The 17,030-nt window shown below is 58.9% G+C and overlaps 3 protein-coding genes across 3 annotated transcripts; all 3 read left to right on the forward strand.

The window, feature by feature from the left end:
* Window positions 1–106: 106 nt before the first annotated feature.
* Window positions 107–4,131, forward strand: KVR01_000192 (uncharacterized protein). The gene is made up of 3 exons (XM_044786945.1): window positions 107–594; window positions 895–1,465; window positions 1,613–4,131. The coding sequence occupies exons 1-3, from the start codon at window positions 584–586 to the stop codon at window positions 2,318–2,320; spliced, it is 1,290 nt and encodes a 429-aa protein (XP_044650141.1). The 5' UTR covers window positions 107–583; the 3' UTR covers window positions 2,321–4,131.
* Window positions 4,132–4,591: 460 nt separating this feature from the next.
* KVR01_000427 (uncharacterized protein) lies at window positions 4,592–12,361 on the forward strand. Its single transcript, XM_044791023.1, has 8 exons — window positions 4,592–6,074; window positions 6,192–6,326; window positions 6,457–6,551; window positions 6,637–7,075; window positions 7,144–8,043; window positions 8,174–8,854; window positions 8,907–9,396; window positions 9,471–12,361. The coding sequence occupies exons 1-8, from the start codon at window positions 5,895–5,897 to the stop codon at window positions 11,060–11,062; spliced, it is 4,512 nt and encodes a 1,503-aa protein (XP_044650376.1). The 5' UTR covers window positions 4,592–5,894; the 3' UTR covers window positions 11,063–12,361.
* A 234-nt stretch (window positions 12,362–12,595) lies between these two features.
* KVR01_000733 (uncharacterized protein) lies at window positions 12,596–16,998 on the forward strand. The gene is made up of 14 exons (XM_044786409.1): window positions 12,596–12,918; window positions 13,082–13,247; window positions 13,325–13,395; window positions 13,489–13,603; window positions 13,704–13,780; window positions 13,867–14,069; window positions 14,162–14,284; window positions 14,398–14,462; window positions 14,546–14,575; window positions 14,750–14,883; window positions 15,031–15,079; window positions 15,170–15,600; window positions 15,721–15,977; window positions 16,080–16,998. Exons 1-14 carry the CDS (start codon window positions 12,632–12,634, stop codon window positions 16,838–16,840), a joined length of 2,769 nt encoding a protein of 922 aa, XP_044650682.1. The 5' UTR covers window positions 12,596–12,631; the 3' UTR covers window positions 16,841–16,998.
* Window positions 16,999–17,030: the final 32 nt, after the last annotated feature.

Raw genomic sequence — 17,030 nt, forward strand, 5'->3', positions numbered from 1 at the left:
CCCCCCCCCCTCGCTCATGCCGTCCCCGCTGCCCCGTGGACAGACGCCAGTGTCTCTGTGCCCGCCCTCCCGCCCTCCCGCCTCCCCCACCCAACGACGGACCTGCCTGCTGCACCTTGCACCTTGCACCTGCCGCCTTGATCCCTAAGGCGAACCCTCGTTTCTCCATCCCCATCCTCCCGTAATCCTTTTTTCCAACCCTCACCCTCACCTTCTTCGCATCGCCCTCGCGACCAAGGAAGACGAGGTCCATCACGCCGCTCATTCCCTGCCCCTCCTACCCACTCCCAGCCCCGCGCTGCTCGTTCATCATCTGACAGTGACCTGCCCGCCTCACCCTTTCTCCCGTCGCTGTGAGGGTCGTGCTGTTCTTGTTGGCACCTTGTTCTTTATCGTGGCGCGTTTCGACGCTGGTTCGCCCTGATTTTCTGCAACCCCTTCCCTTTTCTGCCCTCAGCCCAGCCCCTTGACCTCTTACTCTCTCTCTCGCCCGGGCAGCCTTACCTCAGCCTTGGACCTCGGAGCCGAACAAAAAAACATCGACGTCGACATTTACCAGTCATCCGCCATCGCACCAGTCACCATGGGTTTGCCGTAAGTCCAGCATGCATCCGCTCCTCTCTGTGTCTTACCATCATTATCGCTGCATCTTGCCTGCCATCACACTATTGGAGGGCATGTCATGGCCACTGCGACGCGACAGGAACCCGTTGCGCTCAGCCGCCACCTTCGCATCATTCGACAACGCGCTGGCCCATGCACACGCATCAGAATCAGACCTGCTGCATCGCAAACACGGGCCACGCTGATTTGTCGGCCATTACCACCGCATCTGCAACCATCAACGTTCACTGCTTTGTGTCTCTGCTGACCTCGCCCTCCTCCCTCCTGCAGTCTGTATCGCGCGCCTGTCGACTCCGACCTCAAGTCCAAGATTCCCAAAGACCCTCCCACCCGCGCTCGTTCCACCATCCGTCGCAACCGTCGAAGTCCCAACGACCCCAGCTCTCGTTCCGCCTCCACTAGCGCCCACTACTACAGTCGTCGCACTGGCCCTGGCCCCCGCGCCCGCATCATCTCGCCACCTTCGGCCGACTCACCCTGGACGCCATGGGACAATGTCGAGCCTGCAGCGGCGGCAGCTGACCTGCACGCAGCTTCGCGGTCTGCCACTCGCAGGCCTGGCGTGTCCGACCCCTTGTACCTGGTGCGCGACAGCACCACCCAGGATCCTTCTGGTCGCCGGGAGCCAGTCTTGCGCGAGCTCATCACCCGCAACGGGCCCATGAGCCAGGAGGTCGTTCGCTACTTTGGCCAGCACATGGCCAGGCTGTACGCCGACACGAGCTCCAGGACTGGTCAGGACTGGGATGACGCCGCCCCCACTCCCGGCGATGCGGAAAGCGCCTCGGTCTCCCCCGACGAGGAGCGCCAGATCCTGGAGGCTGTAGACGAGTTCAACCAAGTAAGCGGTCTTGTTCTCACCGGTCCATACCTGCTCTGAGTTCAGGGCGCCTCCCTCATCCAAGAGCGCGTGCCCTCACAACGTTTTCACCTGCACCGACCGTTGCTGCTATTTTCGAGTCGCGCACACTCTAACCTTATATTCTAGCGGCCCACCAGCCTGGCGCGTGAGCCTACGACAAGGCCGAGAGGCGACAGGGATGTCAGGGCTCGTGCTGACTTTCTGCACCGCCAGAACGAGCGGCTCATCGTCATGAGACGCACACTCCGGGCCCAGGAGCTGTCGGCCATGCGCGAGGGGCGGGAAGCCCGCGCGAGGCGGTCAACCCCTGGCGATGCCACGCTCGAGGCCCGTTTCGATGGGCTGGGCGACCGTAACAGGAGCCTCAGCCCGGAGGGCGACGGGGTCTGGGACACGCTGCTCAGCTCCATCACCCCCGACCCTCAGCCGCCTAGCGTGGGGACCTCGTTTGCGTCCGCGTCGGCGGCGACTTCGCAGCCAAGCACCGCGTCTGGTGCCAACAGCGCCAATTCCTCGCGTACGTCCCTTGATGATGGGGCCGACGGGTCCTATTCGGCCGAGCTGATTGGGTTCACCGAGGCATGCGAGTCTGGCGGCGACAACTCAGACACGGAGGGAGACGAGGACGAGGAGGCGCGGGAGAACATCCTGAGACGCTTCGGACGGTCCCACGGGGACATGGCCGAGCGAGACGACGAGGACATTGAGGTTTTTGGGGGCGTCGAGTCCATGCAGCGTATTGTACGGAACCTTGCCAGGCGCGAGGACATCCCCGACGAGTGGTGGGCCGAGGCGGGGCTCAGTCGCACGCTGGGCAGGGAGGGCTCTTCCTGAGGAGACGCCAAGGGATCGATTGCCTACGGCCTGGGGAGGGCCCGAGGCAAAGCACTGGATCCAGGTGCCTGCACTACCATCATGGCCGAGCTCTTGGTTGAGTCTACGGGATGCGGGTCGTGCACCACCCTACCAATTTACGAAGTTACGGTTTACGGGATCGGAAGGTCAAAAAAAGGATGATACGAGGCTCTTCTGGGCAGATGTTAATGTGTGATATCATTGTACCCGGTTGGCCAACCGGCAGGAAAGGCGAATGTTTGTGCCCGCCAGGGGCTAGGGGAATCACACTTGCAGCCTCGCGGAAAGCAGATGCCGCCGTCATGCGTCGGCCCTCAAAATTTTGTAGGAATAAGTGATGCGATGCTCGCTGGTCTGCCTGGAACATACGTGGTTCTCCCGTCCGCTGTCGTGTGGAACCTACATCATGTTGCGCAGGTACCCTTACGCTACCCATGGGATTATTGCTTCTCACCATTAGTGCGAAATGTCGATACGCGGGGCTCTCTGCGAGTCTTTTGGCGTTTGGGGGCGGGCGTAGCAGCGTGGGCGCGCGGCACGGCGTGGCGTGGCGTGGCGTGGCGTTCGGGCGTGTCATAGGTCTAGTGGGGCCAAAAAGAAGATGTTCTGACTTGCTATCTATCTCTATAGGTCTACTATCTTGAGTTTTGACAAGAGCTTGGGCCGATCGACGTGAAGAAGCCGATTGGCGAGAGAGCCAGCCCTGAAGAAGCAGGGATACCTAGGCATATCATCCCCATGGCTCCTGGGGCGTGCGTGGGTTTATCTACGGACACGGCGTGGCACGCGTCTGACGCGTGATGTTTGGTTCGGGGCCCGGGAGGGCACAGAGAGCACTTGGAGGCGTGCCTGGCCGGGGAGACCTGGGCGCGTCGGCCTCTCAGCGAGCGTGACGGGACCAGCCCAGCCGGCCAAGCCAGTATGGACGATTTTATAATAGTGTGTAGATAGATGGGAACTCCCCTGGAGTCGTCAGGCTTCATACCGTAATCCGGCCGGAAGATGCCGAGTGTCTTGTCTGTCTGGTGTCGTGAGTTGTACGGAGTACCATGAGAGGGATGGTCTTCACGGAGGCTGCCTGCCTGCCACGAGATCTCATACCTACCGAGCTGCTAGACAGATAGTCTACACAGTGTCCTCCCCTGCCCATGTTGGAACGTCAACAGCCCAGCCCAGCCCAACCTGACGTCTCGGCGGGGATCCGACAGCCCCGAACATTCGGGATCGCCCCAGGTGGAATGGCACGGTGGGCACGGCAACATGACAAGGCGACGACAAGAGTGGATCATCCGGCTCTTGTGAGGGTGGGACCTGTCAAACGCGTGGGCTGCGGTGGGCCAGGCTGCCGGGCTGTCGGATCGAGGACGAGGACGAGCATCGAGGATTTTTATGGTCTTCTGGTCTGGGAGGACCGCAAGTTATTTCATTTCTTCATTTTTTTTCCTTGTCCACCCTGGTCCGGCCAGCCCGGCCCAGTTGTTAAGCTTCAGGCCATGGGAAATGGGGCCGCGAGTTAGGCTCTGGTGTTTTTTGAGGATTCCCATGGGATTAATTGGGTTTTCATCGAGGCATTGATTGGGGTTTGGGGCTGCCGTTGGTTCGCACATGGCAGGCTGGCAGGCTGGGAGGCTGGCAGTGAGACGGAGTGAGGGGGGCCTGGCCTGGCCTGGCCTGGCATGGGCTGGATGGTCACTTTGAGGCTACATCTGGCTCAGATCAGCCTGGCCCACGAACCATAGACGGGCATCAGGGGTGGTGACACTAAGGCTGGAACTTGACGTCTGGCATTGATTGACGGGAGCCCAACCTGGCAACCTCTGAGAGGTGGTGGTCCAGTAATGTGCATTTCCTGCCGTGTATCGCCGCACTGACCCAGTGATATAGGAGGGCACGAATTATACATGTCAACAATGGCAGTGCAGGTATACTAGATTTTGATTCCAGACTGGAGGCAGGAGTGAATTAGACTTAACGAGTCTGTTTTTTATTAATAGGGATAGACAGGCAGACAGACATGAGGCTCGGGTCTAGACGTACAGTACCGCACAAGTGCTTGCATAGGAGCAAAGTCAAGCATGAGGAGGAGCAGGGGAGGAGCCCTGTCGGGCCAGGGCCCCCAGGAGGGGGAAACACACTGACACAGCAGAAGCAAGCCTAAGCCCAAGCCCAAGCCCAATGCTCCCAAAATCCTGGGTGGGGCGGGCCAGCCGGGCCCACCGAGAGACAATTCCAGCAAGCAAGGCAAAGCATGCCATACGGATACTGGCCAGCAGACTCGGGCCCTCATCAGACTGTCAGACTCTCAGATCCAGATCCAGACTCGAACCCGAACTTGTTGATCAGGCACGGACGCAGCAGACTCACGCACAACCTCTCAGACAACAAACAGACAGGGCAACATCGAGCTGCTGGGCTGGCCATCCACCATCATGCTTACGATGCAACAGTAGCAGAAGCAGAAGCAGCAGCAGCAGCACCAGCAGCTAACAACAAGCTCCGAGCCTGCATCTGCATCATCACAGCCGCACCCTGATACATACTTTCTTTCCCGAGCTGGGCTGGTGCCATTGCAATTGGCCTGCCGTCCTATTGTTGTTGTTGTTGCTGTCACCGTCACCGTCACTGCTACTGTTACTGTTTCCTCTTCTTCTTGCCTCGACTCTGCCACACTACCGCAGTACCTGAGTGCAGTACCACCACGCTTGTTTCCGTGATCGACAGACACTGCCTGCTGGCTGCAGCTGTGCGGCAGCCGCTGCCCTCGCCAGCTGCCCTCGCCGTCGCCGTTTGGTGACAGCTTCCTCAGGCCAGTCCCTCGACTCGACCGACCGCCTTTTCCGCCCGGCCGCCCCGAAGAGCGAGCCAGCGAGCGAGCAGCATCCACTCCCTCCCGGTACCGACACGGCACGCTCCTCGCTACGCCCAGCCCAGGCCACGCCCGGCACAGCGCCCCGCGCCCCACGCCCCACCCACACTCCTTCTGCGACCGACCCGCGCCTCAGAATCACACCCCGCTCTGAGATCATCCCCGACAACGCCCGCCCCACGGCCAATCTCGTGGGGTTGTTTTGTTTTGTTTTCTTTCCGTCTGGGAACAACAGACAGAAGTGGAAGAAGGAGGGAAGAAGACCAGAAAAAAAAAAGAAACAGGAGCAAGCAGAAGAGCGAAGAGGACCGAGAGCAGCAGAGCAAGAAGAAAAAGGTCACAGGGACGACGACGACGGGCCGGGGAGAAGGAAGCGGATCGAGGACACACGGCTGACCGAGAGAGCCCCGACTGCCCACGACCACGACGAGGAGGTGGAGGAGGAGTGGAGGAGGATTCAGAGCAAGCCGAGCTGGCGTCAACCGATTGAGCCCTCGACCCTCCCCGTTCCTCGACACGCAGTTCAAACAGGGCGGGCTCCGGAGCTTGCCCTGCCGCCCTGAACCGCCGCCCCCCGACCAGAAGCCGTCCGTATCCGCCCCGACCATCCCCTTGCATGGAACCGCAACGCACCACCCTTGATCCGACCAGCAGGGGCCACACAGGATTTCCGCCGGGGAGGACGCCATGCGAGCAGGCAGCTCCAACGCCGCCGAGCGCGCCTACTACGCCGCCGGCGGTGGAGGCAACCGGACCCCCGTGTCTGCGAGGACCCCGCGGAGGGACCCGGGTAGTTCCAACGCCGTCGTCCACGCCAGCGGCGGCCATCGCGAGAGGGCTTTGCAGGACCCGGGCTTGAAGGACTACGTACGTGTTGTGTTGGGTTGGGGACTATCAGGATCATGCCTGTTCTCTCTCTCCCCCCTCCCACTTGTGCTTGCTTGCATGGGAGAAGATGGCTGACAATGGTCCAAACACCTGCAGAGGCTGGGCGATTGCATAGGCAAGGGCGCCTTCGGGTCCGTATACAAGGCGTTTAACTGGGGCACCGGCGAGGCTGTCGCCGTCAAGCAGATCAAGATCGCCGACGTCCCCAAGAGCGAGCTGCGCATGATAGAGGTCAATCACCCGCCCAGAAACACACACCCGCTGGCACACGAGACACGTCCAGGGTTGCTTGCGTTCACCCACTCCCGCTGGGGGGACTCGGGGCCCAAACGGGAGAGTGCTGACGTGTGTTGGATTGTAGGTAGAGATCGATCTTCTCAAGAACCTCCATCATGACAATATCGTCAAATACGTCGGCTTCGTCAAGTCCCAGGACTGCCTCAATATCATACTCGAGTACGTTGGTCCAGCAGACTAGCCCTGTGAGGTCGAACGTGCAAGTGGGAGCCGCGGTGGGGATGGGAAGCTGACTGCTGAGCAGGTATTGCGAGAATGGGTCCTTGCATTCGATATGCAAGGCCTACGGAAAGTTCCCAGAGAACCTCGTCGGTGTTTACATGACACAGGTCCTGCAAGGCCTCCAGTATCTCCATGACCAGGGTGTCATCCACAGGGACATCAAGGGCGCCAACATCCTGACAACCAAAGATGGCACCGTCAAGTTGGCCGACTTTGGCGTCTCAACCAGCACCCTCGCCGGTCCAGACAAGGAGGCCCAGGTCGTAGGCACGCCCTACTGGATGGCCCCCGAGATCATCCAGCTCTCGGGCGCCACCTCTGCGTCGGACATCTGGAGTGTCGGCTGTACCGTCATCGAGCTGCTGCAGGGGAGGCCGCCCTACCACAACCTTGCCGCGATGCCGGCCTTGTTCGCCATCGTCAATGATGACCATCCTCCTCTCCCAGAGGGCGTCTCGGCGGTCAGTATTTCCTGAAAACCGTTCATGATGGGACCCTTCGGGCCGACGCAACTGACACCCTGCCACAGGCTGCGCGGGACTTCATGATGCAGTGCTTCCAGAAAGACCCAAACCTCCGCGTGTCGGCGAGAAAGCTTTTGAAGCACCCCTGGATTGTCGGCTGTCGTAGGAGCGACGCTCCCGTCTCCAAGAGACCGGCAAACTTCAGTCAGGCAGTCGAGGAGGTCAAGCAGTGGAACAAGGCATTGAAGTCTTCGGAGCCCGCCTTGAGGGCTTCCACAGGCTCCGACAGCAGCGCCCAAACTGCGCACGTACAGCCAATGTCCAGGTTTGCCGCTGCCGCCGCCGCCGCAGAGCCACACAGGTCGAGCCTTGTAACTCCCGGCAAGAAACCGCTGGGCATCACGAAGACCAAGACGAACCCCGACGCGTTCCGCTCCCCCGAGGTTGCCAATGATGACAACTGGGATGACGACTTTGCGACTGCCATCTCCCCGAGCGCCCTCCACCTGCCGCACCTCAAGCCTCAGGACAACTTTGGGGGCAAGTTGTCGGCTGATAGGCTCAAGCAGTTCGCCTCCATCGACGAGACAAGCGCCAGCAACAACTGGGATGACCAATTCGAGGGTGACCTGCAATCTGCTGCCAAGGGTGCCTCTCGCCAGTTCCTCGATCAGGACCCCCAGGAACAGACCATCCGGCCTACCCCCAGAAGGTCCAGCAAGTCCGCCGAGGCAGCCAGGACTCCACAGCAGCACGGACACCGGAGGTCGAGGAGCAAGCAGGTGTCGTCCTCAAGCGTGCCGCTGCAGCAGAAGCAGCCCACCAAGCCAGCCCTCGGTGGCAAGTTCGAGCTCCCCGTGCGCCCAGAGGCCATTTATCGGGAGCAGTCCATCGAGGACTTTTCCGACTTCTTCCCCGAGGCGGATAATCTGTTCAGCAAGAAAGCTGCCCGTCCCATCAAGAAGGTAAGCATACCAGTAAGATCTGCGCACGGCCGCAAGCGCTGCCCAAAAAAAAGTTCATGGGAAACAACAAGGTCGGGTTTCTTTTCCTTTCCCGACCCTTTTGCTAATGTCTTGCTTGCACCGCCAATAGGACGATGCGCAGCTGATGCCACCACCTGAACTAAAAACCCAGCACTCTCAGCCCAACATCCACATCGTGCCACCTGCCGCTAGCGATGACGGTGGTCGCCGCCAGCGTACTCACTCGCGGCCTCCAGCACCAGACGAGCAAGCACCTGTGAGGAGGACAAGGTCCCACATTGAAATTCAAAAGTTTGCCGAGGGCGAGGACGACGAGGACTTTTCCGACATTCTTGGCCCTAACAATGCCCTGGTAGAGAAGGAGGACAGCGACCGAGGCTCTGAGGACGGTGCGGGCGGCATGATGCTTCTTTCAAAGCTTTCCAACAGCTCCTGGCTCGGTGACGATGAGGACGAGGACGACCCATTCGCCATGATGGACCCAGAGTACAACGAGATGGACCTCGAGGCCAACATCGCCCGGGATCGGCACGCGCGCCTGGCTGAGAGGGTCGAGGAGCTTGTGCAGCTGCTCAAGATCGGCACCGAGATCACGGGCGAAGAACGGGTCTCGGATGTCGCCGAGGAGCTGGTCTATCTGTTGGATGAGCATGAGGATGTCAAGGGGCTGATAATCGGCGCTCATGGCTTGCTACCCATCCTGGAGCTGCTCACACTCCCGCCAGACACCATCAGCACGGCCAAAGGCCGCCAGGACATGATCTTGTGGCTGCTCAAGGTCGTCAATAAGGTTGGTGCTGCCTCGATATTTGATTTGGGAACAACTCACTGACGGTCCACAGATCATATTCCGTGACAGGGAGCTGCAGGAGAACCTGTGTTTTGTTGGTGGCATCCCAATCATCACCAAGTTTTCCGCGCGGCAGTTCTCCAACGAAATCCGCCTCGAGACCGCCGATTTCGTCCAGCAGATGTACGAGACATCTACCCTCACGCTGCAGATGTTTGTTAGCTGTGGCGGTATCTCAGTTCTTGCTGGGTTTCTGGATGAGGATTACGACATGTCCCGAGATCTGGTCCTCATCGGCGTCAACGGCATCTGGAGGGTATTTGAGCTCCAGGGACCTACGCCTAGGAATGACTTCTGCCGGCTCTTCTCCAAGGCAAAGGTGCTTGACCCACTGGCCGAGATTCTCCACAGGGTTTTGGACGCGGACGAGCAGGATGAGCTGTCCGAGTTCGTAGAAGGCCGGATCGTCAATCTCTTCTACATGTTCTCCCAGGCGGACTATGAGGTCAAGGAGCTGATTGCCGACCGTGCAGTCCTCAAGAGTGAGTCCAGCAGCCAAGTCGCGTGGCACCCGTCTATTTGCACCAAGAAGCCCAAGCTGACCTTATAAACACAGCCGTACTGAAAGACCTGGAGACCATGACACCTACCCATCAGATCACCATGCTCAAGTTTATCAAGAATCTGTCGAGCCTACCAACGACCGTCGAGGTGCTTCATTCCGCAGACGCGATCGACTACCTCATTGACCTCCTGTCGCACAGCTTGAAGAAGAACATGCGGCATTTCCGGGAGATCTCCAATCAGGTCCTGAACACCATGTACAACCTGTGTCGACTCAGCAAGGAGCGGCAAGAGTACGCTGCGGTCCATGGCATCATTCCGTTGCTACTCAAGATCATGAAAATCGACCGACCGCCCAAGGAGTTCGCCCTGCCCATACTTTGCGACATGGCGCACTCGGGAAGCAAGGGGCGACGTTATCTGTGGCAGAACAAGGGGCTGGACTTCTATATCTCTCTCCTTGCTGACCAGTACTGGCAAACCACAGCGCTTGATGCCATCCTCAATTGGCTGCAAGAGGAAACGGCCAAGGTGGAAAGCCATCTCTTGGGTGGCAATTTCCCATCCGCCATCGTAGCCTGCTTCGATACCTCCAAGGTCAACGCCTTTGCTGCATTTGATGCCACTCTTCTGGAGCCCTTGCTCAAGGTCTTCCGCCTCAGCCCTACCCTGGCTGCATCCCTGGGCAAGCCTGAGATGTATAGGGGTATTGCTACAAAGTTAGGCCACAAGAAGCCCGTCGTGCGGCTGAACCTTCTCCGTCTCGTCCGGGCCATCCTGGACAGCTGTGAACCCGACCTGGGCGTCAGCTCTGTGGGCGGCGGCGCAGAGTTGCAGACACTGTTCGAAAATATACAAATGCTTGAGAAGGACCCGGCTCTCCTGGTGCGCAACCTCGCGCACGAAATCTCGAAGAGCCATATCGAGGGTGATTATTTCGAAACCAAGAGCCTTGGCAGTGGCTCACAGAACGGTGGCAGCGGGCGCTCAAGGTCGGGCGGGTCCAGGAGAATGACAAGCTATGCCACACCTCCGAGCTTGGTGCACTCGACAACTGCCCCCGGGGCGCCGCCGAGAACGCCCACGCAGACGCCGCAACTGCGGCATACAGGGTCGGCAAGTGTGATCCAGCAGGTGGCCCACACCCCGCGGCGTTCCCAGACAAGTCTTATACACGAACAAGATGCCATGTTTGCAAGACCCCGGAGCAGGGGGGCAGAGAGTGGTCTTATGAGCCCCGCCGTCTCCACGCCGCGACGCGTGTCCGGCGACGCCAACGCAGCGGGGAGGAGCAGGCTCCCCAGGGGCTCAGTCTCTTACTCGCGCCCTGGCACGTCGTCCGGCGGGCCGAGCCTCCACCACGGCAGATCCGACAGCTCACTGAGTAATAAGGAGAACTCAGGGGCCGCAGCCGCGGCTGCGGGGAGGAGAGGCTCGTACGTCGTCGGCGCGAGGAACTCGAGCGGCGGCAGCGAGAGCTCCAGTGGCTCGCTGTATCCACCCTCGTCGCCTGCCATTGAGCGGGACAGGCCGAGCGGCGGTATCAAAAGGCGGTCGAGCAGGGTTCCCAGCTCGGAGCTGCGGTTTGTGAACGGTGGTGGCAGCAGCTCGTCAAGAGCTGATGAATCCGGCAAGTGGTCCTAGGACGACCGCTCTGATCGAGGAGAACCACCGCCTAGCCCAACCAAGGCACCCACGACGCCTAGCAGCATGCCCTCGGGAGAGGAGGGCGCACCCGGCGAGGCCAGTCCAGCTGCGGCCAGAGTCAGCCTGACCCGCCCAAGCCTGAAAGCCCATCTTGATGCGAGCCGTCGGCCACCCCATACCCACCAAGTCCGACGTGTGGCGTCCTCAAACCTCACCCCAATGAAGAACAAGGTAGAAGATGAAGAGCGGGCCCGACCGAAGACGGTAGCAGCGACGAGGTCAGCGCCGCGCAGCGAGCAGTCGCCGTGTCGCACACGGCATAGGCCCAGCCCGGAAAAATGTACAGCGCCTACGCCGCCCCCTTCTCGGACAAATTCGACCGCTTCTTCGGCGCCGGGTGGCAGGACGCCGCCCACCGCAATAGGCACGGCCCAGGGTCTTGCCACTACGCAGCCGTCATCCAGGTCAAGTCCCAAGAGGAAGACACCCTCAAAAATAAAGCTCAGGGACAGTTTGAGCCCCGTCAAAGCATCGTCGCCCTCATCCCCACCCCGCTCGTCGCCTGGTGTGCGTGCCAGTGGCGACGCGAGTCCCAGGAAGAGGGACAAACCGAGGCTAAGTGCTTGTGCGAGTCCACCGAAGAGGACCCCGCCCAAGCTCAAGCTGAAGAGGAGCACGCCGACGACGGACCTAGCTACCTTGGGTCGCTCTCCTTCGCCGCAAAGCCCCGCCAAATCCACTCCTTCCAGAACCGAACAAGGCAACACGGCATCCCCCAGCAGGCGGAAGGCGCACAAGGACTCATTGGAGAGATCGGCACGAACAGTCTAGCGCTATGTGGCATGACACTGCGTGGATTTCGAGCACTTATCGAGATGAAACCTCGGGATTCGAAGGCCGAGAGAAAGGGTGGGGGAGAAAAGGAGATACACAGAAGCGCGCGTACTCTAGCACTGCTACCTCTGCAGAGATTTAATTCACAGGCACAGGCATGCAGGTTGTGATTTCGCATTGTAAATTCATTTGACTACACTACAAGTCTACTTTCGGAGACTCAGCCTAACCAGCGAGGCAAGACACGACACACGCACGCATATTAATTCCGTAGGACAGACAGACAGGCAGGCAGCAGGGGCGTGGAATGGGCAGCTGCACGGTGAAATAAGGCACTACTAATATTTGCGTTCGTTGTTGGGTTGATAATCAATTGAACAAAGCACAACGCAAACGGAAATTTTGCACTGCGGGAAGACTGCTGGATGTGAGCGTGACTGTGTGTGTATTGTGTGTACATGTGTAGGTGACACGGAATCTATCCTTTGTGCCCAACTGACTGTTCCAGAGAGTGAGTGCCCTGCCCTCACATCGAGAAATCACATCCTCATTGCAAAGTTGCGCCACCACTTTGACCAATACACCGGTCACCGTCTATCTACTCGTATCTACCCCCAGCACCACTCAGCGATATCGACAACGATCGGCCGAGGACCAGCAGAGCTAGTTCCAGTTTCAGGTTCCAGTGCCAGTGACCGAACCGCACCTCTCTCCCCGAACCTTCCTCCCGCGATGGCCGCCGCCGCCCCAGGAGGACAGCCAGCACCACCAGAACCCATCCCTAGTGGTGGTGGTGGTGCTAGTGATGCCGAACCGGAGCCCGTCGTCGGCCGGTGGCTGGCAGACCCGGACCACGTCCCCTGGATGCCCGAGTGGGCGGATCCAGAGTGGCGCGAGAACATCGAGTACTCGGCCCGCGGGAACTCCTTCCGGGAGCACTTCGTGAGCTCGGGCGGGCCCCTGTTGCGCCCTGCGATCCTGCCCCGGGACCAGATTAACAACCCGACGGAGTATGCTCGGTACGTTGACGCCAGCCCTTTCTTTCCCCCCTTTCCCATGCATACATCTATATAGTAGGGTACCTACCCTACCTAGGGTAGCTCAATAGGTGGTGTGCCTGCCCACGCCTGCTGTTTGTATAGGAGTTGCTTGCCAAGGTGCTTACCGGACGGACGCAATCAGCCGCTTCGGCATCTATCCCAAGGACAGACCGGACGACCCGGACCCGATCTTCGGCCGGTCCAATATCACGCCGACGACCCCCGGCCCTGGCCAGCTGCCGCCGGATCCATCGGGGACCGAAGAGGTCTGGCAGTCTGTTGTTTTCGGCGGGCCGACGACGAGGGAGGTCAGTACCTACCTAATACATATATATGACTACAATCCTTCCACTGCTAAAATTCTGGGGCGCGTCTCCTTACGTAGCTCATAGACTCGGGCGCGTATGATCCGAACTATCAGTCTTCTGGGACTCCTATCTCGGGAGACCTGCACTAGTAGGTTTTGGACCATGGATAAGCAACACTTCCTTCCTAGTAGAAGATGATGAATGAGCAGCTCTCTGATAACTTTCTCCTCCCCACGAGCAGCCTCTTTAGCAGAGATAAATGGTTGAATGCGACGGTGGCCAGTCGGATTTTCCCCAGTGCGATATGTAACACGCGGTGGAGGTTTGGAGACGAGGAGGGCCAGTACGACGTTGACGTGAGTCCGATACCATACATATCCTAATATCTCCAGGCGCTCTCGAGAGTACCCCTTAGCGTACAGTGTTCGTTGACACGGCATCCACCCCCCCTTCCAGGACGACAGGGTATGGGCAGCCATGGAGCCGGCGCTCCGCCTCGCAAGCAGGGTGATTGCCTCGAACCATCCATTCTGGTGAGGGAAAAAAACAAGAGCCTTCCAACAAATTCTCATCCCTTCATCAAGCGCTTACCTAGTACATGTTGCTCCGGCACCAACAGGAACGCAATGCTAAGCCTCTACAACGTCCGGCCCGTCCCGGACGACGTGGACGGGCGCAATGCTGAGGCCCGCCAGCGGGACGGGGCGCCGTTCATGTCGCTGTGGCTCGACGAGAACCGGCCGGGCATGTACGAGTTCGCGTCACAGCTCAAGCAGCTGGGCTTCCGGTCCAGGGAGACGACCCAGGCGATACTAAACCAGTGTAATTAATCCTCCGGCCATGCAACCCCCTCCCATACGTGGGACTGGCTCCAAGTCAGCAAGCTCGCTGACCCATGCCCTTCGTGTCTCCAGACCTACGTTTCACCATCGGCACCTGGGAGCCCACCGCTCGTGCGAGCGGCGTCACGTTTGGCCTTGGCTTGATTCGGGAACCCCGCAAGCCGTTCCCTCCTCGGCCGCGGATTATGATCATAAGTAAGCGGGAATTCTCACACGAAATCGTGAGATCTGTATGCATACAGAGCAGGAGCTAATGATCAGCGGTGGTTCAGTGAATCCCATCACATTGTGGCAGCTCATGACGGCAGAGTTCCCTGAGGCTCGAGCTGTGGCCGCTTTCGACCTGGCAAGAATAATACTTCATGAGATGGCCGTGAGTACTCAAGTTGCTATCTAGCTCGTCCTCCATTTGGGCTGGGATGACCCTGCTGATACAGTACCTGTGCCGGCTCACAGCATGCTTGTAAGAGTGAGTTCACCCCTGACGTCGTCGAGCGTGCAGACATCACCCATTTTCACACCCGGAGACGAGTGTCTCAGACCCCCCAACCACCACCACCCACCACCGTGTACCAGCCCCTTTCTAGGAGGTAGACAATTTGAGAGCCACGGCTGAAAGAAAGGAATGATCAAGCGGCCAACCAACTGCTCTTGAAGGAGCCAGATTTTACCTTGAACAATTTGCCAGAGGCGACGGTGAGGGACCTGGGGATAACGCCAGAAATGCGCCTACGGTTCGTCCCACTGTATCACGCCATGTACGGCGGTCAGAATGCACGACCAGGGCAGTACTTGTAAGTCTGCTGTTTCGTTTTCCGCAATGAAGCATATGCTGCAGCCAGATGTCGCAGATAACTCTGGATTGTCTTACCTACCCTAGGGTAGGTGCCTTGATCTCCGACCAGCTTGGCTAACAACATTGAACAAAACTCTCTTAATAGCTTCCAGGAAGGTCCACAGATGGAGGAGGGCAAAGCCTTCGAAAACGAGGTCTGTATCCTGACACACCCTAACTAGTCTTGCTATAGCCCCCTCTTCCTTGGGATGATCAGAGGCTGACGAGACCCAACTCACTCACAGCTATGGGGCGGCATCATCCACTCAGGCAACCCCGTCGCCAACGAAAATGAGACCAAGATGAGCTGCATGATCCAGTGCCTGTCGTGGCCCCAGAGCCACCTGGCCCCCGACCTCCAGCACACCGAGGTCGACAAGTCCTTCTACGGCCCGTACTCGGCGACTCCCTACGCCGGGTACCTGCTGAACCCGCCCGCCCCCGTGTACGATCAGCGACGGCCCGTGGCCGTCAACGAATATGCCCAGTTCTTCTCGGAGGAATGGTGGCAGGACCTTTTCCAGCGGTTTGGCCACCATGCGTTCAAGCTCCAGGCCCACTCCAACTCGCTGTTGCTCGTCCACTCGCGTGGGATACGGATATTGGCTTTTGAGCTGCGGCGAGAGTTGGGCGATGAGGATTTCAATTATATTACTGGCGTGGCTGCGCCCTTGTTGTAAGTCGCTGTTGCCCACATGCGCGTGCTGAATTTGCGATGGAGAGATCTAGATTGGACAGGATGTAAAGTCGCGTGAGAGAGAGACTTGAGGTAATGCCACTAACACTTCTTCCATAGGAATGACTCGAATCAGTTCATTTTGAGCAGTTGGCTGCGGGCGGAAATGGAAGACCTCGTGTTCTATCAAACCACAATGCGCAGACTCTTTTACGAGGCAAGGACGTGGCAAAATACGTATGGGAGATTAAACTCCCTTGCCCAGAAATCCACGACCGACATTGATCAAATGGCTGCCGCAATTGCTGGCTGGGTTGCGGACAGTGCAGCAGGAAGGCTGCAGACACCAGATTCTCAGGAGACAGTCAGAAGGGCTTGTAAGGATTTATCCCCAGTTTTTTTCTTCTTCTTCTCCCTTCCCAGAAGCCGTTCTTTTTGAGACAGCAAAGGTATGAAAACGATCTAATCTCAGCATATAGTCAGCCAAGCCTCTGACACCGTCATGGCCGCCGATCTCCTCGAGTTTGATCGATTGCTCGGGTACGCGATACAATACTCACAGTCGCTGATAGCCATTTATTCCCTCCTCCCGACGGAATTTGAGAGACGAACCGTGCACCAGAGGTACATGACACCCATCCGAGGCCACCTGAACCTCGTGCGCACCTGGCTACTCGCGCTCGGGCGGAAGCTCCAGGCCTTTGCCACCTATCTCTCCTCGATCGACGGCCAGTTCCTCCTCAACGAAAACATCCAGGCGATTGTCTACTACATAAACCTCATGCAGGAGAGCGCAAACGGCCGCGACGCCAATCTCCAACACACTATAGAGCTCCTGGCGGACGAGAACATCGCGCCGGGGTTCGACTACTCCCGCCACCCAAACACGCTGCCGAGCGTCCCCGAGTCGAGGAAACGCCTGACCATGAGGGCGTTATGGACCAAGGCCTCGGCCCGCCCGCTGACCTACCTGTCGGCATCCTCGAGGAGCCGTGTCGTGGAGGTCGTCCAGAGGTGCTCGGAGATACTGTTGAACCACCGCACGGAGCGGGACCGCCGGAGGCAGACCGGCAACCAGAATTTCCCGGCCTTACATTCTGGCGCCGGTGCCGGTGGTCCCTCGGGTGCCGGTGGTTCCTCGGGAAACGCACCGCCGCAGTCACCTGGCCCCACTAGTGATGTTGATCTGAACGCCCCCCAGGAGTTTGATATCCCGTGGGAGATCGCGGAGGGGATGTAGGAGGCGCCATTGGAGGGAAACGGTAAGGACTTGCCGTTGTATGGGCTTGTTGTCCAGACAGACAGCTGGGCGGGTGTGAAGATTATTTAGTTTAGTTTACCCCAGCAGAAGTTGGCAATAAGTGGCTTGGAATGGTCTTGGTCGCCAAGTTTTCAAGGTGAAGATGGGGTCAGGGAGCTCGATAATGGGC

This window comes from Diaporthe batatas (assembly GCF_019321695.1).
Source record: "Diaporthe batatas strain CRI 302-4 chromosome Unknown Contig00001, whole genome shotgun sequence".
In the NCBI taxonomy this organism is placed as follows: Eukaryota; Fungi; Ascomycota; class Sordariomycetes; order Diaporthales; family Diaporthaceae; genus Diaporthe; species Diaporthe batatas.